General features: G+C 43.9%; 1 protein-coding gene across 1 annotated transcript in view; it reads left to right on the forward strand.

Moving 5' to 3' along the window:
* The window catches only part of KIAA1217 (KIAA1217 ortholog), a 191,378-nt gene extending 174,981 nt beyond the window's left edge, over positions 1-16,397 (forward strand). The window contains 8 exon segments of the mRNA XM_075747045.1: positions 3,933-4,027; positions 4,030-4,089; positions 4,493-4,511; positions 4,762-4,859; positions 8,258-8,377; positions 11,760-13,448; positions 13,906-14,028; positions 14,777-16,397. Coding sequence (XP_075603160.1) covers positions 3,933-4,027; positions 4,030-4,089; positions 4,493-4,511; positions 4,762-4,859; positions 8,258-8,377; positions 11,760-13,448; positions 13,906-14,028; positions 14,777-15,274 — 2,702 coding nt within the window. The 3' untranslated portion in view covers positions 15,275-16,397.
* Positions 16,398-17,091: the final 694 nt, after the last annotated feature.

Genomic DNA, 17,091 nt, shown 5'->3' on the forward strand with positions numbered 1-17,091 from the left:
TCACAACAACCCCAGGCAACGCTACAGCCTTGGGGCAGAGTGGCTGGAAAGCTGCCTGGAGGAAAAGGACCTGGAGGTGTTGGTTGACAGCTGACTGAGTATGTGCCAGCAGTGTGCCCAGATGGCCAAGAAGGCCAACAGTATCTAGGCTTGTATCAGAAATGGTGTGGCCAGCAGGAGTAGGGAAGGGATTGTCCTCCTGTACTCGGCTCTGGTGAGGCTGTGCCTCAAGTACTGTGTTCAGTTTTGGGCCCCTCACTACAAGAAAGACATTGAGGTGCTGGAGCATGTCCAGAGAAGGGCAACGAAGCTGGTGAAGGGTCTACAGCACAAGTCTTATGAGGAGCAGCTGAGGGAATTGGGGTTGTTTAGTCTGGAGAAAAGGAGGCTGAGGGGAGACCTTATCGCTCTCTGCAAGTACCTGAAAGGAGGGTGTAGCCAGGTGGGGGTTGGTCTCTTCTCCCAAGTAACAAGCCATAGGACAAGAGGAAATGGCCTCAAGCTCTGCATTCCCTTTATAAAATCATGAAGGCAGTGGATAAATCTTGATCATATCCTGGAGGTGTCAGCCTGCCCCATGGGCTCCAAACTACAAACTTGCAGCCTTGCTGGTCCTTCCATCTAGGCCAGCCGCTCTCTCCCTGAGCTTGTTTCAGTTGCCCATCTTTAACGCCACTGTGTCCTTCTGGAACTGCATGCTGCACTCAAGGTGTTGGCATGCCAAGGTTGTAAACAGCTGCAAAATGATGCCCTGGGGCTTGTGTACACAAATTCATGTAGAATTTGGGAAGAGTGTTTTCAGATCCAGAATTTTTTCTGGGCACACCTTTAACACTGGCAAGTTGTGGCTGCTTGGATTCACAATATGCAGGATTAAAATAAATTCTGTTGAACCTCATAAAATAATTTTAGAAGTCTGGCACCATTCAGTGAGGTTACTGGCTAACAACACAATTATCTTGTATAATGTGTGGCATAAATAGCAAATGTCAGTGAAAATAAATACCATATGGGTGCAGTGAGCTGCGACATCTTAAAAAAGTGCAGAATACAATAACAGAGAAGTTTTGTAACTCACATAGTTAACTAATCCACTTCTAGAATACAGTTTTGCACAGTGTGTAGCCAGCGGATTTAAGGAGAAATTTGATGAGATTGAGACATTTGCCTTCTGTTGTGCATAATGAATCCTGTAATAGTAACATAAATAAGGAAACAGCAAAACTTTTCCTTAATATCTGATTAAATATCTCACATGCTACCCAACTCTTCTACGATTCAAGATGAAAATGTCAGTATCAGTCTACTGTAGACTGGAAAACTGAGCAACATAAGAGAGACCACCAACCTCCTAATATAGTGCATAAGACATTTTGGCCATAAATTAGCAGAGAGCTCTGTTGGCTTCACTGCAGAACACAGATAGATCACATTCCCAGAATATGTTGTCTCAGCCATTCTCCACCCAGAACCCAATTAAGAAACATTTTTCCCCTGCAAAGCACAAAACAAAGTTAAATTACACACTTTATACAATTTTGCTGATGACTCTGTAAATACTTCTTTAATGCCTTGACTCTAACTCATCTTTGTTATCAAGATTGTTTGGTGAAAAATATGGGGAATGTCTCTAGCATGTACATTATAAATTGGGCTCCTTCATCTCTCTTTGGGCCTTCATATGCGAGAATGCTCTGATTTTTGCAAGTGCTGAGTGAACAGTAGCTTCCATCAAAGACAGTTTGCTTATTTGACTACAAAGGCTGCCTCAGGGCAGGCATTATTATTTTGAGATAGTTTTAAGACATGTTGGATTTTTTTGGGTGCAAGTAGAAATTTGTGTGGTGGGGAAAATTAATTCCAGTCTGGTTGTGCCTGTTGAAGAATGCTTCAGTTCAGTGAAATGGCTGGCTATGAACAACTCCCATTTTGTTCACAGAAGTGCTGAGCCCTTTGGCACCAAAGAAGGTTCCATGAAGTAGTATTTTTGATCATGGTTAGTCTCCGAGTGAATTGTACTTGTCCATTTACTCCTTCCTCTGTAAAGATGCTAGAAGAACTCAGCCATAAGAAAAAAGAAAGTATTAGAATGAAGTCTTTTCCTTAATTTTTTTTTCCTCCAAAGTTTTTTTTCTGTCCCATTTAGATTAGGGAAATAAAATTGTTTAGTAAAGAAAATAGAAATCCAGCTTTGAAGTTTTACATCTTGCCTGGTTTTGTTGCATTGACTGTGAGCAAACCCCATCACAACTTCTCCTTAATGACTCCAGTTAAGGGCTGTGAGGGAAACACCGTTTGATAGCCTGGGCAACTGCCACACTCACTGACAATTTCTCTTGCCTGTGTTCCCCCTTTTTGTTGCCCATTTTGAAGATGGAGATGGATGAATGTCTCACCGATGTGAAAGACATGGTAGGAATCATTCTATCCTCCATGTCTCTCATCCAGCCTTGCTCTTCTTAAGTGTGAGAAAAACTTTGGTGTTCTTGCAAAGCCATTACCAGTTTGAGGGTAATGGGTTGAATCCATTAAAAGGAGTAGGGATTTACTCAGGCCCCACATCATAGTCTGCTAAGCACCATCTTAGAGAATTACTCTGATTTTACAGCAGCAGTACATCTGATGTCACAAAAAACTTAGTGGTGTGTATTGACCATAGAAGCAGTCTAATGTAAAGTGCATCTGTAAATTCACTCTTGTTGCAATCCTGCGAGTGAGTACCAGATAACCAGGGAGGGAGATAATACAACAGAGCATTTCTTTAAGCTTAAGCAGTTTCAAAGAACATTTCGAGCTAAGAAGGGAACAAAGATGAGGCTGGGTCAGACAAGGGCTCCATCCAGCCCCAGGGCCAGCTGGCGTGTCCGAGGAGCCCTGACACAGCCTCAGGAGAGGGTAGTATGCAACAACTTGCCCAGAGGGAATACTTAGCCCTAAACAGCTGGGTAATCCCAAAAGCAGGAGATTTTATCTCTCTGGGTTATATTTATTCCAGCTGTTTATATAACACTGAGTAGCTGCAGAAAGGTTGTTCTCTCACTATTGAAAACAAACATTGTCAACAGCAGTGTGAAAGCTGGTGGCTGTTGCCACGTATGATCGTCAGCCTGTGACCAGAAACGCACAGGGACAGGTCACCAGCAATGTAACGCTGCTTCTGGAAAAATGTCATCCAGTGACAGTGCAGAAGAGGCAGTGGCAGCTGGGTGGGGAAGCATCATGGTGGGGAAATACCAGTTTGAGAAACTGGTCTTTCAGAAACTGGAAGACTCTTCTCAGAAAGCAAGGGCTGGCTCTGCTCGGCTATTGGATTTGGTATTTGAATCTTCATGGATTAGCAAAATATACATATAGGGCTCTTATATGATAATTCAAAAAGGCAAACCTGTGCATTCCTGGAATAGTTAGTAATAAGTAAAGTGAAAACAACTATAAGATGGACAAAATGTTCAGCTCCTCTCCTGGCACCTTGCTGGCAGGACCTCCCAGGCAGAGCAGAAATGTGTGCTGGTTTCTTCAGAATTACTGAGAACAGCAAGAAGCCTCTAGGTTTGGTGTCTTGCACTGTCTGTAACCAGGTACCCAGCTGAACCTGCACCTTACATGCTTCTTTATGAGTGACTGATTTGAAAAAGTGTGCTGTGCTGTCACACTTTTACACCAAGGGCTGAAACCCAGCCACAGTGATGTGGGGGACGAGTTTGCTGAAAATTTCTGAGTAAAGTCATATGGTTTTCCTGTGCAAGTGCAGCACTGTCTGCTTTTGTTCAAGGTGTTTTCACTTAAATCCCAAATGTGTTTCTAATCGTATATATTCAGCAGCAGATCCTTTTAAGACATTTTTTTTTTCCTTTCCAATTGAGGCAGGGATGCAAATTTTTTTTTCCTCTCCTGCACCTATGCTTACTTTGTGCTGCTGTGTTTACTTGCAGAAGAAGTTCCTGATGGAGAACAGGATAATGACAAGCTGACCAAGTCTCCACCTCCTCCACCTCCACGGCGCAGTTACCTGCCAGGGTCAGGGACTAAACCACAACAAGATCAGGAGAGGTCATCTACGCAGCTAGAAAAGACGCTGCTGCTGTCAAGGTTTGATGATTCGGACTTTAGGCAATCAGTCTGTTGATGAATCGCTGGCACAGAGAAATATTCCCAGGCTTGGTCTGTGTCTATAAACCACAAAGTAAGTTGAGACAGAGCTACAGCCTGGACAGCTACTGAAACTGCTTGCCAGGAAATGCTACTGTTAGGCCAAATGAACAAGTAAGGTTTGATCAGTTCTGTTTACAGGAGTCTTGCTGCTCTTACCTCCTAGCAATGAAGACGAGTCACAGGCTGCTTTCATTTAGAGTGGTAAGAGGATTAAAACTAAAAAAAAAAGCATGCCTTACACAGATGGGGAAGATCAGCTCAGATTTGAGGGGTTTTTTACAGAAATGTTGCAAATTAGTTTCTTTGGGCTTCCTTTCCCCATCTGTTCTGTTCCCTGAAGGAAGTAGAGAGAGGTCCAAGTTAGGAAGCTTTTTATTCTATGCACATGCTACAACATCGACAATTGTTGGTTGCTTTTGAGCTGATGAAGTAGCAGTCTCCTCAAAAAGGAAGAGAGGGACCTTGCAGCAGGGGAATTGCTGTAGTGTTGAATTTTCTGTATTTGCTTTGCATCAGCAGGGCTCTACTATATTGTCTGTGTTTTCTTATCCCCTTATAGGACTGCAGTGAAGATGCCGGGCAATAGCACAATCTAAAGCCCCTAAAGAGGATCAGGCCATTGTCCTCGGAGCACAGGGCATGCTGTAGCATCAGCTGCAAAAGATGAAGAGGAAGAGGAAGGAGATAAAATAATGGCAGAATTACAGGTATGCCCTTTGAGTTGCACATGAAGAGACCTGTGCCCAATCTCACTTCTAGGACCTCGGCACAACTTCTAGCTCAGAAAGCGAAAGAAAGTAGGTCTGCCAGTCTCACCCGATCCCACTCTGTTGCACTGGGTGGTACACGTTTCATAAGCACCACCCAAATTTTGTTCAAGATGTCTGGAGCTGAGAGAGTGGTCAAGAATGCAGTGGTTACCACTGGAGAATCTTACACATGTAGATGGGACAAGTAAAATATTGGTGTGTATTTGGTGCAGTTGTCCCTGGCCTAGCATTTCTGACTTAGTAGCCGGGCAGCAAGGTGCTGAGAGCCTGTCATTTGTGTTAACGTTGGTGGAAACAGAGAATACAGGGTCTGCTCTTGGTGGGCTGTGCTCACTTGGGTCTGTGCCACAGTCCAGTGTTTCCCAGAGCATTTGCACATTGAAACATCTGCTGTTCCCAGTTGTGTAATTAGTACATTACTCTGCCAGTGGCACAGGAGTAGTGTTCTCTTGCTGGTCCTTCGCTTGAGAGCACATGGGGTGGTTTAGTTCGGTGACAGCAAAGCTGCAGAAAAAGCCAACTATTCCAGCTACCATCAGCAAGCTCCAGCTTCCCAGGGGCACCCTCTGTCCTCTTCATGCCCATATGAGGACAGGAGATGTGGATCAGTTTAACTGGCTGTAACCTGATGTTGGGGTGTTTCAGAGCATTCGTCACAACATGAGATGACCCTGCTGTCCACCTGCTGAAAGGTGGGTTTGATGCTGCCCAGGGAGTCTTTGCAGCACAGGAGATGTGGATGTTAAGCAGCAACTGTGATGGGTGCACCCTGCTCAACTCTCACCCACCAGCGCTTCAGACAGCTGGTTTGCAGGTTTACCTGCAGCAGTGTACCCTTGTGCCCTGTGTGCATGCTAATAGCTAGTGCGACAGGAGAGCTGGGGACAGTGAAACCGTCACATTGTCTCCTCTCTCCAGGAAAGCAACCTGGCTGCCTTGCAACTGGTGACAATGAAATGGAGGTTAAGGCTGGAAAGGGGGGCTGAGGGGAGCTAAGGAGGAAAAATAGGCATGGTAGCTGAACAGGGAATGAGTGTTTAAATGCTAGTTTGGGGGACAAGCAATGCTCATTTTAAACAAATACTAAAATAACAGGTATATTTTAGAGGGTTGTCAGAATACCATGTTTTAGAAAGGGCAAACCGCTTGATCCAGGAGCTACAGGCTCGTTAGTCTGATATGAGTCACAGGCAGAATAATGGAAAATCAGGTATGGGATTCAATCAGTGAAGAACTAGAGTACAGACATAAACAGTTGTGCTAGTAAACACGATGTAATGGAACACAGATCTGTCAAAGCAAACAACACTCTTTGATCAGGTAACAGGTTTGCTTAAACTGAATTGTATACCTATAAACATTTTTGTAAATCATTTGATCAAACATCATACAACATTCTGATAAAAATCTGGCACCATAGAGTAGACAACCCCCTATCATAGGATGATTGAGAGCTGTGTGGGTCTAAAAAGTGCTGCTCTTGATGCAGGTGTTTATAGTCAGATCCCATAGGGATCAGCTACGGCCCAGTGTCACTCTGTATTTTCATCAACAGTCTGGAAATGCGTTTAAAATCCTTACTGTTTAAATCAGCTAAATTCAAATTAGTAAAGTATGAGAGCAGGGAGATGATAGCAATCACTTAATGGTCATAATAAATTCACTGCAATATAAAGTCCACATGAAGAACAACAAAATATAGAGCAGACCACAACTACATGTCTTCGAAAGAAACAGGAGTTGCAGTAACAAGTTGACAGGAGCTCCCAGATCAGTGCTGTTGCCACAAAGTTAGTGTCTGCTTTGGGTGTAGATGTTTCTATCTCTGTGTACAAGATCAGTGAGATCAGCACTGTGCTGCTGCATCCACGATTAAGTATCCATGTGTCCCGCATTTGAAAAGGCTGTTAAGAATATGAAGGTTCAAAAGAGACCAGTACAACGTGGAGGTACTTTCATGGGAAGTACCTTTTTATAGTCTAGCAGAAAAAGACGTAATAATAATCAGCTGCTGCAGCACAGACTGTATTTGGATGCTGTTATAGCTATTTGGGAGCAAAGGTGATAAATAAACAAATTACTAAGGGAAATAATAGTTGATTCTTTGTCACTTAAAGTCTGAAGGACTTTGAAGATGCCTTTGTGGCTGGTATGCCTAACTCAAAAACACATCACTGGTCTCACAAGTGGGTAAGCTGGGGAAAGTCCATACCGTGTATTATGAGGAGCAAGACTACTTTTTCTAATAGTTCCATGTCATCTTAGGTAGTCTGGTCTATAGATCCACACAAATAAGATGCAACAGAAAACCAAAAGAAACTCTACACCCTGATTTTTGCACTGGATTTTTTCATTATTGTTACTTTTCTGATTTTTGCATCAACATGCAATACCTATGAGTACAATATTTAAAGAACAGGCCTGATTCTAATCTGTAATCAGGGCTGTTAATTTCATGATAGGTGCCAGGCATTAAATAATTTCCCTAATATATGGCATAAGAATATAATCGTCTCACATGTCACAGTGTGAGTTCTGTAAGCACGCCTCCCTCATTCCTCTGGCTGGCAGAGATGTCCTGCCTGTACATCTCACTGAAGGCAGACCGTACCATTAGAAGCCTGCAGAGATCCCAGTGATGCACACTTGGCAGCCAGCACGGCGCAGTGGTGGCAGTGATAGTTCTGCTCCTCCAGATCTGGGACCCATTTGGACAGAGAAACCCAAAGGAAATGGCAAGAAAAAGGAAATGGCTGAAAAGTCCAGGCCATGCCCTGGGGTACATGTGGTGGGAGGCCAGTAGTCCCGAAGCCCATATGTTGGAACTGTCATCATCTGGAGCATAAGTGAGGCCTGTGGCAAAGACACATCTCCAAGTCTAAAATTATAGTAACAGTTTGTGTGGTGACAAGTGGAGTTACGTAGCTCTTGCATGATTATCAGTCACTAGGAAGTAGGTACTGTCACAAGCCCGAAGTTTGTCATGGGCTTACTACTGAAGTTTGGATAGATTGCAGCACCTCTGTGTGCCTTCGTCTTCCCATCAGTAAAAATAGAAATCAAGTTCATCTCCCTGCAGGGAACGTTGAGGTCAGCATGATGAGTTAGAGTGCAGTCTTGGCAGACTGGAGGGGATGCCCTATTTCTCTTAGTCTGATAGTCTAAAAAAAAAACCCCCAAAAACCCCAAAAAACTCTATTATCTCATGAGCTAGTAGATAATATTATCGAGCTGTGAATGTTCAAAACAAATGTTCTCTTTGTGGTTGGTCACCTCCAGACATTTCTGTGTAAAAGCTCTTGGTCTCCTGATAACCTGCAGTATTTATTTCCTAGGCTTTCCAGAAGTGCTCTTTTATGGATGTAAACTCAAACAGTCATGCTGAACAGTCCAGAAATGATACACATGTTAAAGACATAAGGCCTGGGACTTTAATGCATCACAAGGAAAAGAAGGTAACAAGTAGCATTTGTAAACATGCCACCCAGTCTTGGCATAACCTTCTTTCCTTCAAAACTAATCTTATATCTTGAACCTTGTTCTGTCTAACCTGCTCCCACCACTGCCCAGTGGTTTCCTTCCTTTTATCTTAGCATGACTCAGAAATGCTCATATGGAACATTATATCAATCTGCATTATGCGTCTCATGAGGAATTATACAAGGGTTGCATAAAGTTTTATGATTCTGTGAAATCAAAATTAAAAGAGGATCCATCAGTTTCCACCAAAGAGATGCTCATACTCCTCAGAACACCCTTCCAATGCTGTTCTGGCAATGGATGGTGAAGCATCTCTCCTAAGCCTTGTTCTTGTCATGAGAATTAGTGGTTCCTCTAAGTCTCAAGAGCCGCTTTAGAGAATTTCTGCTTTATTTTGGTTCATTTGTTGGTCCCAGAAATAGTCATTAGATATTCAGAAATCCCATTCAGTTTACTGGAAGATAGAGTCAAGGTGGATGGGCTGAGTTTGCCCTGACTCTGAAAGTTAATGCTCAAGATTCACTCTTCAGTCATGGGACTCGGAGGAGGTGCCCTGTGTCTGGGGCCACAGCCAAATTGGGGTGAATTTCACAGCTGTGTCTGGACTGAGGTTGCCAACTGAGTTGAGTGCTTTTAGTGGGCAACCAATGTGTAGGATGACTAAAAGGACAAATACTTTTGCCTTTGCAGACCTCTTTTTTAAGAGTAAGGAATTGAATCATTGCTGGGTTTAGGGAGTCATGCAGGCACAACAACTTGTCAGCCAAATGCCAGTTTGCAATGAAGGGAGATATCATGGGGAAGAAAACACAGCTCTTGAGTGCACCATTTCAACTTTTTCATGCATTTTGTGTGTGTATGCAAATTAGAAATAGCAGTAATACCTTTTCTCATGTAGCATCATGAACGGCTCCCCAAGGATTTTATGGGAGACATCGCACTTCAACTTAATTTAACAGAAACTGAGGCAGGGAGAGAGAAAATGACTTTGCCAGGTTGCCAAGGCAGAGGAGAACCCAACTGCCCTAACCATAGTGAGCTGCATCTGCATAGGACACTGCAGCTGTAAAGCATAAGGTGACACCTAGATGGTGGTGTCTGATATATTACTAGCATCAGAATCCATACGTCCCCCAGAAGGTACTGCTGCCAGGTCAGGGCATCGTACATAAGGACTTGGCTTTCTGCTGCCCAAAGAGCAGTTCTAGTGTAAAGCTGCAACCACCTGGCTGGGTGAGGGTACAATTTCATGGGTATGAGCAAAAGGGAAAAAAAATAATGCTTTGTTGTGGAGTGCATGACAGTGTTACGGAGGAAAAAAAAAGTGAATGTATCTCTATTTGTCCTCATTACTACTGGTGTCAGAATGAGATCATTGTATTGTTACACGAAAACCTGGGTCACCACTCAAGAAACTGCACATCCTGTAGCACAAATTTTTCTTTGAAAAGTGCTGCCGAATAATTGCCATAAGCTGCTATTTATTGGAATAACACAGAGTTCAGGACATTAAGGTTAATGAGATTTAGGATTGTGTTTATTGGCTTTAAATATGGACCCTTATGGTCATGAGAAATTCATAAAGGAAATTAATTTTGTTGTGGTTTAATTTTTTAGTAGGAAGGCAGCAGTTCCTAAAATGAGATGTATTGTATAATGACACCACAAGATGTTGCACCGATGCTTGGAAGAAGCAGCGGAACTTGCTAAAAAAGAGAGGGAGAAATAGGAACACAGTCACTGAGTCAGCAGATCCACAGGCAACGAGCGCCCTTAAATGGCCTGGCCTAATTCTGGGAGCTCTGGTGTGTAGCAGGACCAGAAGGCACTTACCACTTAGCAAGTCTGGGCCTGAGGTGATCACAAGCCCTGGGGTTCTATTCTGATACCAGCTCTCAGCACAAAGCACAGACGGTGTCAGCCTGCCCACTGATGCCTCACTGGCTGTGGCTGGTTTGCATCATAGCTCCTCCTTACTTAGAAATATGAGGGATGTCAAAGTATCCGTGGAGCAGCTGCACAGCTTTGTTACTGCTAGTAAGCCTTTGTAGAGATGAACTGTGACTCTGGTCTTACCGCTTTCTCGCTCCTGTGTTTTGATTGTGTGTAAAGTTTTTCTGTGTAAAATCCTCAGACAGTATATAAGAAAATATCACATGGGACATAGAAACTATACCTTGTGAACCTCCGCGTGCATGGGGACTACATGCACTAGCCAACCTGTGGATTTCTGTACCGTCACTCATCTGAGGTGGGAGAGCAACTCTCCTGACTGATCTTCTGCACGTCTTGATGCTCATATAAGTATAATCTGTCCTGATGTGTTAGGAGTCAGCTTCTAGTCTCAAGCAATGTCAGCAGTAACACCTTTGGCTCACTGCCTTCAGGTACTTGAGGCCAGATTCATTTCCTTCTTGGCAAGCCATCTTTTGAGTGTAGTTTTCTCTCTTGCTCGTTCGTAGGCATGGTGTCTCTTCAGGTCTTTATCCTAAGCTCTCACCAGCACTTACCAAACCAAGCCCCAAAGAAAAGCCTTGTATTATGAAACAGCATCTCCAGGGCACCTCATGTGAAAATAAAAGAAAAAAGCCCCCTTAAATTTGCAGTGCTGGGAATATTACTACTTTTGAGCTAGTGGATGACCTCTCTGTGTGCTGTTTGGAGTTGCTTCTATAAATGAATGTAGCTCAGTGTTTTATTCTGTACTTCCATGGACATTGCAGGGTGCCCCTAGTAATTTTGAAGGAATACTTTTAAGCTGCAGCAAGGATTTAGAAATGCTTAGACTGTGATCATATTAACTGTGACGGAACAGCACTGCTGAGGTGCGAGCAACATTAGAAGCAGCAAAATGTTGTAATTTGAAAATCAGCTTTTACGGGTACAAAACTTCCTTTCAAGGCTAGCCAGACTCTGGCATTTGGCTCTCCAGTGAGCTAGGAAGCCGCAGCGCCCTGCTGTCAGCCCTTCCACATCAGGCTCCCTTTGATGTGTTCCAGCAGAACTTAATCAGATACTGTGAATCTTTTTCTACATTGGAAAGAAGGTAATTAGTGTGCTTTTGCATATTCTGGAGGCCTTGTTAAGACAGGAGCCCTAGGTAACAACCGCATGCATAGCACAGAGCAGTAATGTCATGTGCTGTTCTGCCAGAATTTGGAATTTTGCCCCAAAGACAGACAGGAATCAGATGACAACGTCAGACATGCCTCTGCAGCAGTAAACAGTGGTGAGTTCACAAGGTCTCCAGTTCCCCTGAGAATATGATGATTTATTTGGGGGAAAAAAAAAAGAAAAAAAAAAGTCCTGTAAAGGTAACAGCCCTGAATAACTAAGTAATCCAACTTTCCCCCTTAGGTGTATGGGGCTACAACAGGATCTCCCACAGATAGTGACCATCCTAAAGAGAAGAGGGAAGGGAAAACTGAAGAAGAATTGGGTTCTGATTCATCCAGCACAGCTGACAGTAAAATTGGCTTTTCAATGAATGACAGTCCTACATTTAGCAAGGGTTTGTTTGTAGACAGTAGAGACTATTCTAAGAAAAATCTCCAGAATATGAGCACAAACCTGTCTGGTGTCAGTTTGCCAGAGGATGACAAACGAATTGGGGCTCAAGATATTTTAGGATCTCATTTTCCAGCTGTTGAAACTGGAAAACAAAAGCCAAACTATGGACTCCCACGAGATGCTCGCCAGGGCCTGCCGCAGGGTGAAGCCTTGCAGGCCATGGGCAAGCATATCCCCATCAGCAGCGTTGCCCCTCTCATGAGGCACACACAGGAGGCTACGGGGCCTCAACCTTCCTCACAGGAGCAAGAAGCTTCTGCCGTCAACTACAATCAGGTTGTGCTAAGACCCAAAGTGTCCAGAATTAACAGCGTGAACAGCATTGAAGAGACAGACTCTCTGGCTAGCTCTCCAAGTGAAGACAACCCACCCACAGAAAACATTGCCTTCATGATTACTAAAACAGCTGTTCAGGTCCTCTCAAGCGGGGAAGTTCATGATATAGTCAGCCGGAAAGGTGGAGATGTGCAAACAGTGAACATTGATGCAAGGAAGGACGTGGCATCGGAGAAGGGTATCCCAGAAAACACAGACAGCGAAGAGCCAGTGGTGTGTCTGGACAAAAAACCCGTCATCATCATTTTTGATGAACCGATGGATATTAGGTCAGCGTATAAGCGGCTTTCTACCATTTTTGAGGAATGTGATGAGGAGTTGGAGAAAATGATGACAGAGGAAAAGATAGAAGAGGAAGAAGAAGAGGAAGAAAACGAAGCACAGGAGATCTCCGAGAGCCAGAGGGAAGAGCCACCAGTAGTTAATGACAGAAAAGCGATCACAGAGTATTCAGCGGCTCACAATCTCAAGGAGCAGTACATATTGGACCTTCAGTCTTCCTCCGACCCTGTAGAAACCAGACCTCCTGCAGAGGAGGAAAGCACAAAGACAAATTTTAACAAATTCCGCCAGATCTATGGGCTAAACACAGAAGCAAACGCAGACTCTGCTGATCAGTTTGGAAGCAGGCAGGATTCGAAAAAAAAATTTAAGTTCAAATTCCCTAAAAAGCAGCTGGCTGCTCTGACACAGGCAATACGGACAGGAACGAAGACTGGGAAGAAGACCTTGCAGGTTGTGGTCTATGAAGAAGAGGAGGAAGATGGGACCCTGAAGCAGCACAAGGAAGCAAAGAGATTTGAAATCACCAGGTCTCAGCCCGAGGACAGTGACAAAAGTCCTTCTGGGAAGCAAGAGGGACCCCCTGGAGCTGCAGCATCCTTGTCTAGGACTGATGAAATTCGACAGAGTACATACCGAACACTAGACAGCCTTGAGCAGACTATAAAGCAGCTGGAAAACACCATCAGTGAAATGAGTCCAAAATCTGTCCCTGAAAGCACATACAGCTCTGAGGGAAGCACTGTCCCCTTCTCTGCCCAGATAGTACCAGAGACCCCACCCCGAGAGCTTGTAGTGCTGGATGAGAGCCTTGCTGGCGTAGAGCCCCCTCCGTCAGTCCCAGCCACTTCACGTAAGGTACCTTAGTCCAAGAAATCAAACCTCCAGCTGCTTTCTAAAATCTGCAATAATCACCATTAAACAAGAGGGTCTTGTGATTCGTTTGCTTCCTTTCAGGTGGCTTGTTTGGGCTCCCCACGAGGTGTCTAACAGCTAATAGACCATTGGGTTTGGTTTTTTTAATCTTTGCTGCTGATTGGTGATGGGCAAATGCAGGGGAGCTGGGTCGAATAATCTGCTGTGTGAAATGATAAGCATCACTGACATGAAATCCAGGCTGATCAGTAGCTGAGCAGTTTTCTCCATTTGATTCTGGAAATTAACACCTGCGGTGTGAAGCTCCTGAACTTTCCCTGCATGTAGTACTGTGGCTTTTTTTTTTGGCGCATGGTGTGCAGTCTCCTCTCCAAGCACACGGGTGCTGATCACGCCTCCTCCTTGTCTCCCCTCCCTGCCCCTCCGCTCATTTCCGCAGGGCTCCAGCACTGCCTCCCAGACAAGCCGGATGCCAGTCCCCATGGCTTCAAAAGCTAGACAAGGAAGCATGGAGAAAGCAGGCAAACAGCACAGGCTGCAGGATCCACGCCAATACAGACAGGTAGTTTTACCCTAAACCCGGTGTTTGGATGGACATTTCGTGTTGTTTGTTTATTTAAAACCTCCAGTAACTGACTGAGATTGTACCAAATAATGGATGCCTGACTTTCAAGTGAGGTCTAACTGGACGTCCTGGATCCTGGGGGCATGACAGTATCTACTGATCTTTTCACCATGCTTGTGCATGCATGTCTGCAATAAAACACCTGCTGCTTTTTTTTTTGTTTGTTTGTTTTTTGGGGGTTTGTTGGTTGGTTGGTTGGTCATGTTTGTTTTGTTTTTTTTAAACTGCAGTATTCAGCTGTAATTTTAAGATGTCAACTACTTTCTCTTTGGTAAATGTGGCGGTTCCTTAGGAGAGCTGGGAATGCTTCTGTTCAGAGTCTTTACAGGAAGCCTTGGACACTAACCTGTCTGTGTAATAGATGGCAGTAGATGCACATTAACTCTCCGGCCGGACATGTCTGTTCACACGTTAATAACCCAGAAGCATGGCCGATGTAGCGACTGGTCTGTAACCCATAGACTGCACCTTCTCACAAAAGCTTTGTTGGCTCGCTCGCTCTCTTTCTATGCATTCTTCGTTGGGCACTTTGGGTGTTCTACCAGGTCCAGTCCACAGCTGCAAGACCTAGCTTAGGCCTCAAACTGTTAATTCTTATTCTCTGTAGGGCTATTTTCCCAGGTCCTGTTGGTTTATCATGTTACTGGCTTTCTGACAAACTGTCTCCTGCCGTCTTTATTTGCAGGCTAATGGAAGTGCTAAGAAAGCTGGTGGGGACTATAAGGCTACTTCCCCTACCCTACCTGCTTCTAAGATCCCAGCCTTTTCTCCCACTTCTGGGAAAAGCAGCTCAGCACCTGCTTCTAGCGGTGACAGCTCTAACCCTCTTAATCCACCTACTAAAACCTCCATTCCTTCCTCTAACCTTCTCGGTCCTCAGACAGGTCGCATAACTTACTCTACCTCCCTCATCCCCTCCGTCTCTAATGGCTCCTCCAAGTTTCAGAGCCCCACTTACCCAGGGAAAGGTCACCATCTCTCCTTCTCACTACAGACTCAAAACGGCCGGCCACCCCCTCCTTCCTCCTCCTCTACCTCCCCCCCCTCCTCTACCTCCCCCACCTCACTGAACCAAGGTATGAAGAGCATCAGGACAATCCACACACCTAGCTTCACCAGCTACAAGGCACAGAATGGAAATGCCGGCAAGTCCACCCCATCCACGGCCAAGGAGCCATCCTAAAGGCTAAGCACAGCACGCGGGCAAGTTCACCAAGGCTTTTTGTTCATTTTCAAAGAATCTGCAGCCGCTGTCTTAACCAGGGAACGTAAACATTTTGCTGTATTGCTGGAGGCTTAATACTAATCACATGCTAAATACCGAATTACTACACCAGATTAGAGTGAAGCTTTTTTGTAAAACTCTGTTGCTGTTGTAATGATAGAAGAGCGTTTCTTTCCTATAGGCAGCACCTCTTACAAAAAGGTGTGAAGGTGTGTGAGTGAACTTGAGTGCGTGTGTGCAGCGGTGTCCTGAGCATGGGAAAATGTATGGTTAAAAATTTAGTAAGTTGTTTTGTATAAAGCTATTTTTCATTATGGGGACTAGAAGTGAACAGAGATATACTAAAGTGTGATTATACACAACTGTAAAACTGAAACTAAAATATTTTTCTTTTATTTTGGTGTTATTTAGCTTTGTTACAGATTTCTATTTTTGTCAACAGATGTCATGGTTCCTTTCGAGATCTTTTTGCCAAAACATTTTGATACTATTGTAATGTACATTTGAAAGTAGTATGCTGGACAGTAAACCTCTACACAAGAAACAGAACAAGACTGGTCTTAGTGTGTATGAGGCAACTCAACCTATTGCACTGCCATTCAGATTATATTTAAGAATTTGCCAAGCTGAGAAAAAAAAAATAGTTTTACACATTTAGGTAGTTGCTGATTACTTTTTTTTTTTTTAGCTAAATCCACCCTTTTCCTTCAATTTTATTTTACTGAAACCTGGTAACCCATTAATTGATCGCATTGTGGATTTTAAAATGTACACTTCTGTACTGTTCTGTATACTGGCAAACTTTTGTACATATCTATAAATATATATAAATAAATAAATACTGTATGTGGCTGGGCACATAGAGTAGTTTTACCACACCAAAGTTAATTTTTATGCATGCTTTCAAAATATATATGGGGAAGGGTTGAAAAAGATGGATATCGGTCAAATAGGAAAAAAAGCAAGAAGCTTGCATAGCTCATGGTTTTGTAAATAAAATTATTTGTATAACACCATAATGTAATATACAGAACTATGATAAGCAAAGATCTTTACAAAAATAAAGGGCTGCATGCTTATATTTTTGCGTTTTGTCACTAGTAACTTTTATGATGGTCTCAATTAGCCGTTAAGCTGTTTGCCTGAGAGCATTAAACCATCAGGAGAAAAACTGACTTTATTTTCCCCAGATTAAAGCTATACATAAGTATTAATTTAAAAATAGGGTCTTTCAAATTTACCTGGACAAAAGCTAATTGCTAGAGCTCCAGATTAGAAAACTAGCAAGAAAATTTAAAAAAAAAAAAAACAAAAACAAACAAGCAAAAAGAAAAGCACCCAAACCTTTGACTGATTGAACAAGGTGCTATCTGTTCCACCGTCCTCCTGGTGAAGCAGAACATTTCTTAAAAGTGTCATTTCAAGGCTGAGCCCTCAGCCGGTACATCCATTGCAGTGGGAGCGATTAAGGAATGTAAACGTTACCTCATACCTCATGAACACGACAGACAGCGCAGTTCCAGCAGTGCCCACGCCGGGTGCCCCCCTCCGCTGGCACGGCAGCAAAGGCCGCAGGTGCAGGCAGAATGCGGCAGCTTCAGCATCAGGCCGAGAGCCCAGGACGAGCTGGGCGGCTCCAGAGCGAAGGCGAGGCGCAGTTCGGGTGCTCGCACCGACCCAGCGGGGTGAAACCAGCCCCCTTCCAGCCGGTGCAGAAAAGCCTGGTCTGGGAGCGGCTGATTTAGGTGGGGAGAACGTCTTAAGAGCTTCACACC

This window comes from Balearica regulorum, chromosome 2 (genome assembly GCF_011004875.1).
Source record: "Balearica regulorum gibbericeps isolate bBalReg1 chromosome 2, bBalReg1.pri, whole genome shotgun sequence".
Lineage (NCBI taxonomy): Eukaryota > Metazoa > Chordata > Aves > Gruiformes > Gruidae > Balearica > Balearica regulorum.